General features: G+C 33.1%; 1 protein-coding gene across 1 annotated transcript; it reads left to right on the top strand.

Moving 5' to 3' along the window:
* Nucleotides 1–4,561: 4,561 nt before the first annotated feature.
* On the top strand, nt 4,562–15,314 carry LOC120336356 (phosphofurin acidic cluster sorting protein 2-like). Its single transcript, XM_078110121.1, has 21 exons — nt 4,562–4,577; nt 4,684–4,824; nt 5,218–5,305; nt 5,699–5,788; nt 6,201–6,326; nt 6,909–7,080; nt 7,183–7,268; nt 7,471–7,608; nt 7,731–7,891; nt 8,038–8,116; nt 8,899–8,958; nt 9,051–9,168; nt 9,556–9,767; nt 10,795–11,054; nt 11,413–11,567; nt 11,824–12,100; nt 12,374–12,416; nt 13,128–13,318; nt 13,707–13,903; nt 14,419–14,532; nt 15,118–15,314. Exons 2-21 carry the CDS (start codon nt 4,727–4,729, stop codon nt 15,222–15,224), a joined length of 2,772 nt encoding a protein of 923 aa, XP_077966247.1. The 5' UTR covers nt 4,562–4,577; nt 4,684–4,726; the 3' UTR covers nt 15,225–15,314.
* Nucleotides 15,315–16,029: the final 715 nt, after the last annotated feature.

Here is a 16,029-nt window from a genome sequence, read left to right as displayed (position 1 = left end):
GTAGCTAATTTCATACGAAAGAGTATATATATCAGTGTGGTTATAGGAAAATAACTTTTAATATTTGGATACTAAGTACGACTTAACTTGTTTCTGAAATGATTTTTTGGATTTTAATGACTTCAAATTCAAGGGGAGAGAGTTCCATAGCTTAGGTCCATTATAGCATAGGGCATGCTGGCTCACAGATTTACTCATAAACGGTATAAATAAATTGGAATTACTTCTTCGATTGGAGGTGGTTTTGGTTAGAATGTCGTCAAAGCAGTTTGACAATGAGTTGTCATGAAAATCATAAACTAATGATAATACTTCAAATTTCATTATGTCTTCAACCTTGAGTATATTTAGCGATTTATAGAAATGATTTACGCTTTCACGTTTACTTTTCCTAAAGACAATTCTTAAAAAATTATTACAAATGCTTTGCAATTTCGAGACAAGTGTTTTATTACCATGGAGCCAGACTGAGCTACAATATCGGATATGACTTAGTAGTAGAGATTGAAACATTGCTAGTAAAGCTGATTGATTAACGCACTGGGATACTTTAGCAGCAACTGCCAAGTTCCTTTTTGTTTTACCAATAACATGCAACATTTGTGATTTCCATGATAGATTTTCATCAAAGATAACTCCTAGAAATTTTATTTCTTTCACTCTTTCAATTTCATTGTCATTGAGCAGTAGTGGTTTTGAACAACTCACACTTTTATGCTTGCTTGGGTGGAATAATACAAATTTAGTTTTGTTAGCATTAAGAGATAATTTGTTAACCAACATCCAGCTATGAATGTTGGTTAGTTCTTGGTTTGCAACTGTGAGTAGATCTTCAAGGTTTTTCCCATGAAGAATCAAGTCAGTGTCATCAGCAAACATGATCGACTCAGAGGATTTCAGACACCTGGACATGTCATTAATGTAAGCTAGAAAAAATAATGGGCCAAGTAAAGATCCTTGTGGAACTCCGTGCTTCATGACACAAATATTTGTAGAGAATGAGTTGTCATATTGCACAATTTGTTTCCTGTCTTGCAGGTAGCTCCTGATCCAATTGAATGGGACGCCTCTAATTCCATAGTGATAGAGCTTACTTAAAAGGATGGAATGGTCAATGGTGTCGAAAGCTTTTGAAATATCAAGAAATATTCCAATTGCATGTTGTTTGCTTTCAAAGGCCTTGGTCAGTTTGTGTACCAAAACATTAGCAGCCATAGCAGTGGAGTGATGCTTGCGGAAACCAAATTGATGAGAGTGGAAAACATTGTTAGTTTCAAAGAAGTTTGACATTCTACTATACATTATTTTCTCAAGAAGCCTTCCTTGGAGTTACCGCACCGTACCTATTTAACAACGTCTTATGAGCTAGTACTCAACTAAAATTGCTATTTATGGTAAGAATATACAAGTGTTTAATATCTTACCTATACTTTTCAACACCTCCTTAGAATAACTGAACTAATATTACCGGTAACTGAAAAAAACTATGGAAAGGCTACTCAACGCAAAAGCGAGCAATTGTAGTACATCTGATATTCATCCGACCACTGGGGATCCACCTACAGCTGACTAACTTGACTGTTACGTCGTGCAGAAGTCTGCGTTCATTGGCCCATGATACCGGAAAAGCAGAGAAAATAGGACAGATGGTAACACATATTTATTGTAGTAAAAGCGTCTTTTCTGTAAAACGTGCAACTTTTGGAAGTGGGAACAAGGCAATATTTGTTACTAAATTTCTAAGGAACATTTTAAAATCATTTCCAGGTAGTTACCTGATGTGCGCTACGAAACTGAAAGATAAATGGCCTCGGCTCGCGGCCTAATTGTTACATCACTTTTTGCATCTTGCTGATTGGCCGTTGTCACGAAGTAAACAAGGAAGTCGATGTTCGACCTATATCGCTGTTAAACTTTGATTATAAGCTTTTGGCAAAAATTTTAGCTAACAGAATTAGAAACTTACTTCCAAAAATAATTCACTGTGACCAGACTGGTTTTATTCAGGGTCGTTCTATACATGAAAACATCTCATGTATTAGAGACGACATATTTTATGCTAACAGATTTGGAAAAGAATTAGTAGTGTTTTCAATAGACTGGGCCAAAGCCTATGATACTGTTGATAGAGAATTCCTTTTTAAAGTTATGAAGAAGTTTAATTTAGGTCCAAATTTGATCAATTATATAAAAATTTTATATACTAATACAAAAGCAAAAATATTAACAAATGGATATGTAGGAGAGAGTTTTGAAATGACACGTGGATTAAAACAAGGCTGTCCTCTGTCCCCATTTTTATACACTATGGTTGCGGAGGTTTTTGCAACTAATATTAGAGTAAATAGCAACATAATAGGTTTTAAGAACATTTCAGGGAATGAAGAAAAATACAAAGGGTTTGCGGATGATGCAACATTAACTGTTAGAGATTTAAAATCAGTTGGAGAGGCATTGAAAATAGTCGAAAAATTTGAAATAGCTGTAGGTACCAGGATAAATAAGGAAAAATCTCAAATATTGTTATGTGGAGATTGTCTTAAGATAAATGAAACACAGTTTCAAGGTATAGCATTAAAAAGGGATAGTTTATGTGTCCTTGGTGTCTGGATCGGCAACAATGACACGACGCAACAAAACTGGAATCCAATTATAGAAAAAATTAAAAGAGTAGTGAATATATGGAAAGCTCGAACTATGAGCATGCAAGGGAGAATACTGATTACTAAAAGTCTATTATTATCTAAATTGTGGTATCTTGCGGCTGTAATAACAATTCCAAATGATATCATTAAAACAATTGAGACCCTAGTATGGAATTTTGTATGGAACAACAAACAACCCACGGTAGAGAGGAGGGTCTGCTGTGCAAGGAAAGTAGAAGGAGGTCTGAAGGCCATGGATCTGTGTAGTCAGATTAAAAGTCTACAAGTTAGATGGATTTGGAAATTATTAAAAAGTGATGAGGCTCCTTGGGCAAAGAGAGCGAAACAATTTATAAATAGATACCATCCTAAAATAACAGTGACAAATTTAGAAATACTACATCTCTCTTTGAAAATTTTAAGGAATAATAACATTCCTAAGTTTTATATAAATTCGGTCAACATATTCAAGGAACTTGATGTAAAAACGAATCAAATTACCACTAAACAACAAATATATGATCAATACATATGGTGGAATCCAGCCTTAACATGGTTGAATCAACCAGAATTTATAAATAATTGGATAAGAGGAAACATTTTAACATTTGGCCATCTGTTCCAATATGACTGTCTTGAAATAGCAATCAAAATTTGGGGCATAAACAAATGGAGTAGTATGCGTGAAAAAAAAAAACTTGATTGTTATAGGAAAGTAGTAAAAGATTCTGTACAAATTTTAAAAGCCATACCATCAGGATGGGCTAATGTGTTGAATAGTCAAAGTAATGTTCAAACAGATTCCAGTTCAATATATTCATTTGAAAAACTTCCAACCACGAAATATATGTATAATCAAATTCTAAGTAAAAAGATAATGGAAGTGACAAAACAAAAAGGTTTATCAATTAAGGAATATTATGGACTGGAATTTGATATTGATTGGAATAACATTTGGGTTCATGGAATATCTAAAATTGTACAAGTTTTATGTTGGAAAATAATTCATATGGCATTACCTACTGGAAATAGAACAAGGCATTGGACAGAATATGATGATGGTCACTGTGTGTTGTGCAATATTAATATCATTGAAGACTGTAAACATCTATTTTTTGAATGCTATTATGTTAAAATATTTTGGGATTGGTGCGAGTTGCATTTTAGTGAAAATAATATTGATACCATTATTGCACAAAATACATGTGACCTGTCAGTTATTATGATAGTTGCATGTGGAAAGGCAGCTATTTGGGAATTCAGGAATCAAATAATATTTGAAGATTTGGATAATTTCCAATCAGTTATGAGAATAATTTTTAAATGTAAAATTAGAGGGATGCTGAAAAATATGGCATCAAATATGAAAAATAGCTTTTTGGAGGATGGAAGAATTGAAAACTTGTTAGAAAAGTCGGTAATGTCATAGCTTTTGATAGTACATTTTTAAGATTGACTAGTATTGATAAACAAAAAAAAAATAAAGAGTGCAGCTCCCAGCTGACTTAGCCTGTCTAAAGCGCGACCTTGCGTTGGTCAGTTTTATTTGCTATACCTGTATACTGTGTTTATTAAAGGCGGTTAATGATGATTGGTCTTGTATGATTATAGCCTATTTCATGTTTGTTAATCATTCCACAGGGATTGTGGCATCCCGTAGTTACTCAGGTTTTTTGTTTTGTTGTTGTTTTTCATTTTTCGAATGATTGTGTCCAATTAAGCCAATGTGTAATATTGAGTTCTATTTATTCTATTTATTTTTTTTGTCTTTTAGAAAAAAAAAAAAAAAAAAAAGATGTTCGGGTAAAGGTCCATTACAACTTTTCTTTTGTTCAAAATTTTTCTTTAAGAAGGTTTCGCCACAATAACATTTTCTCTGTTTCGCGCTGTTTCCTTATGTTCTGCGGCTCTGCGCTGTTTGCGCTGTATTCAGTAAGTAGTAAGACCGTTTAATGACACTTTGCAGGGCTCGGTACGGTACGGTAGTCTTAGGCTTCAGGCCAGTAATCGGTTCAAGTGTTGTTGTTTAATATTTCAGTAGTTACTGACGCTGAAGCCTGGAAGCATTCCACATCTCAAACATGAGCAAATTCACTATTAGTCATGGACAGAATACTGTTCCTATGAATTTATTTGCAACATGGGAGGTTGATAGATCTTCACCACATTGCATTCCAAGGTGAGGTGTTTTCTTTTGTTGGAGCTTGATCCCGTCATGTTCGTTTCAGACTTTTGATTATGATGGCCTAGCCAATGTTCAGATGTTCGGTTTTTGACTTTACTCAGAACTTCGTTGTTTCAATATACTGCGGTGGAGTTTAAGACATTGTGATATCAAACGTTTACCCATAACTTACCGTACCTGTTTTATAACATGATATTCACTACCAACATTTTGATCTGCTGTTTTAAGTACAGATAGTCGAATTAATGAAACTTATCAAAAAATGCCCCAAGTCTGGGACACGAATCTCATTTCAGCATTTACTGAAAATATTATTAACAAATATTATTGAAAAACCAGAAATTCTGTTTTTCTTTTTGTGTCTTAAGTTGAATAATTTGAATTTAGAGTCTGTAGTCTTGCACTAAGAAAACTGATCGTTATCAAAGAACTAGACAAAGACTTACAATCAATATTTCTGGCAGTGAAAATGCAGGTAAAGTTTGCTCCATTTTCTGATTTTTGTGGAATTTAGTGAAAGTGGAATGATATAACTTGATACGATGATGCTATTTATTTCTGAGCGCTCCATTTTGGAATTGAATCGATTGGCAAAATACTAGATTGAAATATTGTCATTTTTATATTAAATGAAGGGATTATGATTGTGTCATACTGCCATAGTATGGCCCTCACATGTCTAAAGTAATCTTTTTAAATCAGCCGTTAAATTATTGAAAATATGTTCTGAAAGTCCCATTTTAGATTAAGTCTATTAGTTTGAGTTGAACATTTACATCTGGCTTTTGTGGAATATTGTATTTCATGCAGATTATCTGTTAATTGGAATATAAGTTTCAATGACCTATTAAATAAATGTTTGGTTCAGGGATCAAAGAGAGTGCTGCGATCTAATGAAATTGGACTTCCAGCTAACGGCCTTCTAACGATGGATCTCGAACTTACATTTTCTTTACAAGTAATGAAATTATCAATATTGTTGAAAAAGCTTGTCAGTTAACGATATTTCAGATTCATCAAGTAGTCCCAATTTCAAAAATGTCTCTCGTGTCCTACATTATTTTTTGCTCATTCACATCCAACAAAGTAATAATAACTCAAGAAAGTATGTATTCAAACTATTTTCTGTTAAAATGAGCAATTTGTCATTTTTTTCTGACTTTTTATCATATAATTAAATAAATTAAACTATGTTTGTACATGTTAACACATGACAGTAATTTTAATAAGCCCCATTGCTTGCTTCACCATTTTCTGATTCAAAATTCCAAATCATTATTACTATTCCTACAAACTGTGTTTTCTGTAGATGAAACTGAATTCAAGTCATTATCATGTTGCCTATTATATGGTAAACTTTCTATTTACAGTATCCACATTTTATTAAAAGAGATGGCAATATATTGCAAGTAATGTTGCAGCGTAGAAAGAGATATAAAAACCGTGCAATGCTGGGATATAAAACATTGGCTATTGGAACAGTTGATATGGCTCAGGTGAATAATGTATTTTTGATACAACTGAGAAGTTTCTCTTCAAGTTTTATAGCCTTTAATTGTTACCGCTTACTCATGTATAGGAATTTATTGTGGGTCTTATTTAATGGGAATGTCATCTTAATTTTGCGTTCAAATTGTTCAAGCATTGACTTGAGGCACATATTTTTAACAGTATTTATGAAGACAAAAACTGCTGTCCAGAGTAGACTGTTCTGGCCTAGATTCCAACTGGCTTGTGTTTGGAATAAAAAATTTCAAGATTATCATCACTGAATCCTTGATTTTAAATATTACGTATGGTCAAATGTCATCACATGGTCTTCTCTAATGCGCTTATGACATTTAAAAGAGCAATGATATCGGCACTTAATTGTTGTTGAAGTACGATGTCAATTATATTGTTTATTATGAGAACCTGTGTTTTGTGGAACTCCCCTTTTATCCATATACCCATTTCTACCAATATCCAGTGCCATCTAGAAAGAATCGTCATGCTTTACGCTAGGCATATATGTAGCGTGTGTTTTTCACACTATATAAATTTATAAGGACAAAATCACGATGTTCTACCTATTTCAGATAATACAAAGTCCTATTGTGGAAGAGTCCGTGCTTGATTTAATGAGCACAAACAAAGATCGTCGAAACAGTGTTGTAGTCTCTGCACAGGTTGTGATGTCATCTGTGTATAGTACACCTACTGATGAAGTTGAAGTTGGAATTGGGAGATCAGGCAAACAAACAGAAGCAGGTGATCAATTTGTTTATATATTTGATTCCAATTATTCAATCAGATGCATAAATAGAGAGTGTAATTTTTTCATGAGTCACGTATATGCTACAATTGTTACAGATCGTTCTCCCGATGTTGATAATTACACTGATGATGAAGAAACATTTTCATCGGATCCTGAGATGGGGAGTGATGTTAATCCTCGGGTATCATAGCTTATGTCTGTGTTGTCGTTTTTTTATCTGAATAGTTTGATCGTTCACACGATTGTCTGACTCCCAGACTTTTGAGTTGATAAATCATATTTGCTGTTTACTTTGTAAAGGGTAACAAAAATGAAATCAGAAATTGTCTGTTTGATTATATGATTCGATAGAGTTGCATCTCATTTATTTTCATGTAATTTAGGAGTATATTGACGATGAAGAAAATCATAAAAGAAAAGAAAGAAGAAAAGTTCGAATGTCATCTTCATCGAGGCAACAAAATTTTATCAAAGCAAAATTAGTTGCATTGCTAAGAAGATTTAAGCAAGTTGAAGATGAGGTTAATTACTTTTATGTTGCATTAATATACTCAATGTGAAAAATGATAGATTTAACTGAGAATCATAAACCAAAAATGTTATATTTTATATTAATTTACTTTGTATTTCCTTTTTTTTCAAGGGTTTGGAACAAGAAATGGGACAAGATCCAGATGTAGTTGTACCTGGTCCAGATGATTTGGATTTTCTTTATGATGAAATTGAAGATCTTAATTTCAGTGATAGTTGTCCTGAAGTTGAGGATAATATCAGTATTGTGTCTACCCCCAAACCAAAATTGAGGTATGGATGAGTTTCAAATATGTGCTTCACAATATTTGCTTATTCCTATTCATAAAGGTTCTGTAATGGGTGACTGAAGTTACCCCAATTTTCTATGTAAATCATTTACCGCTCAAGAAATCATAACAATCATTTTACACTAACAGGCCATTTTTCGATCGTACATCACATTCAAGTTCTCAAACAGAAGTATGTAGTCTGAGAGATCAACCAAGTGGAGAACATGTATGTTACTTTGATGGTGTGATTTTCTAACACATATTTTGATATTTGCTGATTTTGGGATTTTGCTGCAATTTTTACTTCCTTTGGGGTTCATTTATCAAATTTTCGAAAAGCATGTTTGTCCTTGGTTCATGACCTTAAGTAAGCTCAGTAAGTGAATTTCTTGTTACTTATCGATCTTGATCGGTGAGTATGTTGATAGGTATTTGTCTGTCTGTCTGTTAGACAATTTCGTATGTTACGCGATATCTCACGAAAGCGAGGTTTAATCTGCTCCAAATTTTGCATGTGCATTCATCATATCTCGGACCAGAAGCCTATTGATTTTGGATGAATTATGTCGCATAATTAGCGAGTTATTAATTAATTTTTTTTTTTTGCGGAAGATTGATAAGTCAGCGGTCTCCGATCGCTATCTCGTTTTGTTTATGAGTACCTTAACTCCATTTTGGCAAGCTGGCCTGGCAATCACACTCTCATAATTGATACATTTTTAATGTAAGATCTGAAACTTCTACTCTGCAGTTAACATTGGCTCAACTTTAGATTTAGGATAATATACGGAATCGAACTATGAGACGCAGTGTTATAAAATATCATAAATTTTTCTTTTATATTCACATATTGGTTTGGAACTTTATTACTATTTCCCCAAAAAGGATTACAATTCTATACATCAGTCGATAAGGATTTAGTAGATAATGTTATACTTATTTGAAATATGACTTAAAACTGTCGAACGTATTTTGTTGCTAATAAAAGTAGTGTTTATTTACTGTTAGATCCATTATGGTCAAGATTCAAGAGAAAATAGTCTTGGGAGAAGAAATCGTGAAGTCAAGGTTTGTTGCACAAATCTTTATGTTTTCGAAGTAGTTTGCTTGCTTTTACTGAATTACTTTTTTTTTTATTAATGTATGAAATTTTTCAATAGGAAACATTCGAATCTTTGAGAAATTCTGATAAAACACCTGCAATAGATCAGAGTGATTCTAGTGAAGAAGATGATCAGAATGTTATCATTCAGCAAGCTGCTAATTTCTCACACCCAGGCAAGTTGGTTACTAATTCTAAATTACGCAACTTTCATTCTCAAATTGGGTTTCTTTTGATCGGCTCTCAATGACACCGTATATATATAGCTCTTGGTTTTTTTAGCCTTATTTCCATTTTTAGTTGATGTCTAGAGACCTTGCCTGCAGCAAATTTATATATGCAAAAAAACAATTGGTGTTCATTTAATTTGTCATCAAAAGGCATCGCAATCAATACAACAAACAGATGATTGATTAGTCTGGTGGTTATTAGACTTTATATACCATATATGGTAACTTCATGGTATTATAAATTATTGCTCAGTTTATGTTGGACTAAATCTTCATTAAAAAACAATGTCTTCACTAGTATTATGGAATATATAAATACTATTTCAATCTCAGATTCTTTTCGACAATTCAATCTACTCGATGATGAAGTTGCTCGATTTGGATCTGAACCTGGATCACCTTGCCATTCTCAAAATCCCCCAACGTCTATTAATAATCAAACTAAAAGAAGAAAACGATCTTGGCCAAGATCTCGTTCGCCTTCTTTTCAAATGACTGAAGGAAAGTATACAGAAACTGCAAGTAGTGCAGAAGAACTTGATTTGGTAAAATGTTTTTTGTTTAGGACTGACACTGAATACATAACCTATAGAAATCTGCAGTGTATGGTAATTAATAAGGGACAATTTATGAGTTTTGAGATAGCTGGCTGTTTTGTGATTAAAGCTTGGAAAAGAAAGTTTGTATGGATTGGTCAATCTAATAACATTGTAGTTTTGAAATTAATTTACTCCAACTTTTCATGTGAATCAAATGTTGGAAGTTCCCTTTTGGCAAATAGAGATATTTATAGGGCTATTTCAAATTAGCGCCAAATTTTAAATATCGTTTTAGGTGAATATTAATTGATGGATGTTTTGATCTATATTCTTCAAAAATGTAAATTTGGCGTTAGTGAAAATTCAGTCTCGATTTACTGTTAGTAGCCTACAATGGATGAGCGTGGGAAGTGAAATGAAATAAGAAGAGGAAATAAAAGCTAGCACTTAATATTTACCGTAGATATGATAAAGATTTATTTACTGGCCAAATTTGAAATCAGCCATCTAGAATGTTGTTAACCGAAATCATCCAGTTTAAAAGTGTAACATTCCATTGAACAGTCTTCAGTGTATAGTATACATTTTGGCTCATTTCCTGGTTTACAGTAATTAGAATAATGGAAGGAAGTGCAAATTATGATGAAATTGTTAAGTATGTATTGAAAATTCACTTGATTTTAGTCGCTTAAAAGTTCTTTTACAGTTAAAATGGACAAAGAGAATATCTGTCATGAACATATCAACACAAAGTGCCGAAGCGGTTTTTGTCATATCAATTAATTTGACATAAAATTATTGTTAGTTTTGCCAAATTATGTATATTTATATTTCAATAAAAGCTATGCAAATATGATTGTTTGACTTGCTCGATGTTCTAAAATTCGTTCCTGTTTATTATTACCGAAATTTGTCAATTACCTAGTAAAATCGTGTTGTTACACATATAAATTCGGATTAGTACCTTTTGAGAAATTCTTATAATCATATTCTGAATACACTTCTCTCCCTCATATTAAATTTAAATTTCTAGTCCTTGCCACAACAACAAACATCGTTGCATGTTATAAACGGAAGCTTCACTGCAGAAGATGATGACATCACTCATTCATGTACATTGCCGAGTCCACTGCTTCTAGTAAACAGATCAGATCGAAATGGAAAAAATTTTGCAGAAGCATTACAAAGTTATATTGCAGCAGGAAACACAGCGGAGACTGTGATATTGGCAACAAGTTCTCAAGATCAATTGAGTTCTGTGTTCAATGTTCTCATATCAAAATTGCAAAAATTGTGAGTAAATATAAAAGTACACATTTTCAAACTTCTTCCAGTTCAGAAAAGACAAGATTTCAAGTTATTGAAAGAAGAAGAAAATTTTGCATTATGCGATCAACCACTGCCATATTTTCTCTAAATCATCAATTTAAATGTGGCAATAGTTAGACAGTCGTACATTTCAGGTGACGAATGTGTGGTTACTTGAACCTCTCTGTGAAATATGAACACTCAGAAATACCTTATTCTGCAAAAATTATTTCAGTGAGACATATTCTCTATTTTCGAATCGTATTTAGATTGAATTACAAAAAATGGCCTATTGCATTTTCCATTATTTCAAGGCGTTATAATTTTTCAAATATCTTTTCAGTATAAACAGCAATTCACAACAGCCAATGAGAGTGAAAGTTGGAATTGCTGGAACGGAATCTTATGTCAATCTTGTTCTTCGACAGTTTGTGGAATTCTTAAGTTCAAGATCACCTGATTGGATTACTTATTTTCTATTTTTTGTCATACCTTTAGGTAAGTTACACTGTGTAACTATGATAGGTAAGATATGGCCGTAAATATCGAAGTAAGCTTTGATGTTTATCATTTTTCATATGCATGGACCATCTATTTCGAAACATTCTTCAACCTTATATATGTGGTCTTATTAAGTAACCATGTGCTGTTTGTTTTGTTTGAAAGTCATTTGCATTTGTCAAAATTCTTCATGCAACTAAATACGGTTATACATCGGTTATACTTGAATTGAACTCTATATTCTTTGATTCAGGTAAAAATCAGATTGGACAATACCTTTGTTCGTTAGACAGTCACTACGCTAAGCTTTTCAATGATCAATTATGGCGTGAAACTTTTGACAAGGGTCCAGCCTCTACAAAAGCACATACACCTAATTCTATATCAATGGAACATCATACTGCATCATTCGAAAACCAACAAAATACAGAAAAAACTTGCGTCAGACGAGCTCTTGAATATATTGATGAAGCTTCTGCTACTTTATCGCTTTCTGTCGCCGAGGCAATGTTGACTTTCGGACAGAAAAGGTGTGTACATTATTTTCCTTATTATAAATTATTTGTAATTCCTTTACTTCAAAAAACTTTTAAAAATTGTTTGGTAATAAGGAGGATGATTGATGTTTCTGGTGCATTCGGGCATCGCTTTTGTGCTTCAATGCACTCTGTCTATTGCCTGTAGATGGTCTCAATACCTTTTCTGGTCTACGGAATTCAATAAATTTTTTATTCACAAATTCAACGAGATGACACATGTTGTAATTCTTATTAATAATTGATGCACTTGTGTGTTGCATGCAGTGAAAATGAAGACACGTCACAGAAGTTTGTGCCATTCGTTTCTGTGAGTATTAATTTCATCATTCAAAATTTAATTTTGACAATGGAAAGATTCTGCATTAGAAATGATATTATGAGTGTAATCTTTTATTAGATTAAATTAGGACCCCAAACAAGAATGTGATACTTTGAAGCAATTGTACTGAAACATATAGGAAGGATATTATATTACGAGACAAGTATTAAGGCCTAAGAGTTGAAACTTTTTATCATCAATCAATTACTATATTTAAGGTGACAATGACTATTTTCACGTACTACCTTAGTTTATATTTGTTTAAGAATTGTATGATTATTATATATAATTATTTACAGTGATACCTTGGTAGTTGAACGACACAATACTTGAATAATTCTTATTGCAAAACGGTACTCGAACAAATTGGTAGTCAAACACCAATCCTGAACGAATTATGTTCGAATACCGAGATATCACTATATATAGTTATATAAAGCATTGTACAATAGCATAGTATGGTTGCATGTTGCATTGAATTATTTTTGATGTGGGAGACTAAATTCTTTTCATCCATAACTTGATCCTATTTGTCTTTTGTTTATGTCTTCACTTAATCAATTCCGGAGTTGTGGTTGTCTCCCTACCTTTTTGCAAATGATAACTTTTTGAGTTTTATTTCAACTGTCTGCCGTTTCAAGTGTTGATTATAACCTTATTCATGTGAAGTTTAAATTTTACTTACCGTAATAAAAACAGGGTGCAAAGGTTGGAGAAAATGAGTTCTTAATGCAACATGACTCGGATAAGGAGGATATTGTATCTGGTCCAACATTAGCTTCAACTTCTGCTAATACCACTGCATCACCTGCAGCGCAGGCTACTGCATCAACAGGTGGAGCAACGGCCATGCCAACATCTCCTGCCATTAACAACACTTCAAACTCACAGTAAGATTTCTGTTTGCTATCTGTTGCACAGCTAATTATGGCACTCTTGACACTTTTGTTTGTGTTTTCTTGAACAAAGTTTCTAAGTAAAGTCCTAAAAGTGGGGACACCACAGATAGTAGAGTGGTTTAGACCAAATCATTGATGTGCTGAGCAAGAGATTCCTAAATTCAGATGATTTTGATTGTCGAATTATTACCAAAAACTATGCTAAACAAGCATTGACTGGGTTGCAAAGGGCTAAAACTCTGTCTCATTTTATGACTTTGTTTTGTAAACATGGACTCTATTTATAGGAAAAATGTCAAATCATTGGAATTATTCTCTATATTTCTATCACAATTTGAAAAATAGCTTTTTAAGTGATAAAATGGTGGTTTGAATTCAGACATGCCAGTATTGCGGGATCTACTGATTCGAAGATGGGACTTCAAGTTGATTATTGGAAAGATCGTGATTCCACCAAATATACTCTGAAAACAACCTTCAAGTCATTCCATGTTTCAAAGCTTCCAACAATGGGAGAACATATTGCTTCACCTGGTTTAGAATTGGATGTTGTCACTATCGGCAAAAAGAATATAAGTATGTTTAAAGGTTTATTGAAATGCGAGATGAATTTGTTGGATCATTGAGGTGTTGTGGTCCACTTTATGATTTGTTGTAGGCAGTTGTGGGATTCAAAATTTGGTACTCCCAAAGTATGTGAACCAAGATGGTGGACACCGGAATGTAGTATGTGTACAAATTTAGTGTTAGGCCGTAATTTCAGGTACAAATACTTTGGGAGTCATTTGGCTAGTCCCCGAACTTGTAATAGAACTAAAATAGAAATAAAATTATGGCCTAACATTGCAGATTTAATGGACACAATCATAGTTCCTCCTTATGACTGAACAGCTTTCAAAATTGTAAAAATATATTACATCAAGAATGTTTTACATGGTGCCAAACGTAATTAGTCACAACATATAATAAAACATTAAAGCAAATCCATTCTTTCCAAACAGATGAGCAACAATAGTGATTCTGTACAAGATTAAAAAACCCATGCAGTATCTCATCTTCTTCAACATTATTATATTAAATCATATTTACAGTGAGATTACCTGGAAAGAAAGGGAAAGAAAAAGAAGCTGAATCGAAATCATTGATTATTTCCAATATTAATCGCATCATATGTACTTCAAAGCATCAGCACAATTTATTGAAAGGTGAAAATATTTTTGGTATATTTCCTAATCTAAAGATGTGACCGGTTTTTAGTCTGATAAATCGAAAATATTCTCTTCTTTAAATGTTTGATTTATATACGACTAAACATGTACTATGGAAATATGGGTGCTCCTGAAGTATGCGAACCAAGATGGCGGACATCGAAACGTAGCATGGGTAACAGGTTAGGGTTAGGCCATAATTTTATTCCAATTTCCCTTATTTTAGTTCTACTATGAGTTCGAAGACTAGCCAAGTGCCTCTCGTAGTATTTGTACGTGAAATTATGACTTAACCCTAACCTAGTACACATATTACGTTCCGATGTCCGCCATCTTGGTTCGCATACTTCAGGAGCCCCGAAATATGTAATCAATGATCAGAGCTCATGATTATCTAATACTTTCTTATGACTTTATGACATATTGCTACCATGATGTGATTTGTACTAGAGAACCCGGGTATTTCTTCACAGCTTATATAAACTGTTGTGGAATTCTTTCAGTTGAGATACAAGCTTGAAACAATCTGAATTGCTTTATAAGATCTTGCTTCTTGCCTCATACTTGTCATTTATTTTTCAGTTAAAATTGACGGAATTGAATGGAAAGAGGTTAAATTTTTCCAGCTATCATCTCATTGGTCATCTCACGTTAAAACTTTTCCTGTTGGATTATTTTCAGCCCATTGAAGTTTCAAGTTCATTATTAAATATATATTCTACTTTTGTAACCATGACGACAATATTGCAATAAAATTATAACTTGCCAGTATTAGTATATTACGAACTTGTTAATAAAGCTAATTTGACAAAATCCATCCTTGTTTAGAAGAAGTCTCGCCTGCAACAGCATTCTAGATAATTTTTCCACAAACATTTTGTAATTACCAAGTCGAAATTTTATAAAATGGGGATTGTTTTTCTGAAAGACAGTTTACAATCTCTCTATTCTTTAATATTCTCAACATTTAATGCAGGCAAAAAAAAAAATTTTCATTAGCTAAAAAATAACATGGAAAGCTTTTGTTAAATTTTCATTGCTTTCTTCAACAACGCATTTGGTTGCCATTTTGTGTAAACTATTTTTTAAAAATAACATCTTCAAGATGGCCTTTCTAGCTGCAATACATTGCTATAACGAATCCTTAAGTTTTCCATCGACAACTGAGTGATTTCTTGTTGTGCTGAGTGCTGACCATCCCACATATCGCCATGCAAAAAAATAATTAAATACGCTGGAAAGAGGTCCTCCAAAACATTGATTGATATTTTTACTGCATGGCCAGTTGCTCCATTATGTTGAAACCATACTGTTGCATTTTCTGTAAGATTCTTGAGTTTGGCATATTTTCCCCCCCATTCAAAAGAGAATGGGCCCCAAATTCCAAAACTTGCAACTGCACATCGTACTCGCTCGCTATGAGGAAGCATTTCATGTAGCTTTCTAAGTGTACTTTCTGTCCAGAAGCGAAATTTTGCTTCTTGACAACCAGAT

Source organism: Styela clava, chromosome 2 (genome assembly GCF_964204865.1).
Source record: "Styela clava chromosome 2, kaStyClav1.hap1.2, whole genome shotgun sequence".
Lineage (NCBI taxonomy): Eukaryota > Metazoa > Chordata > Ascidiacea > Stolidobranchia > Styelidae > Styela > Styela clava.
The sequence above is the reverse complement of the archived record's forward strand: the minus strand, read 5'-3'. Positions and strand labels throughout refer to the sequence as shown.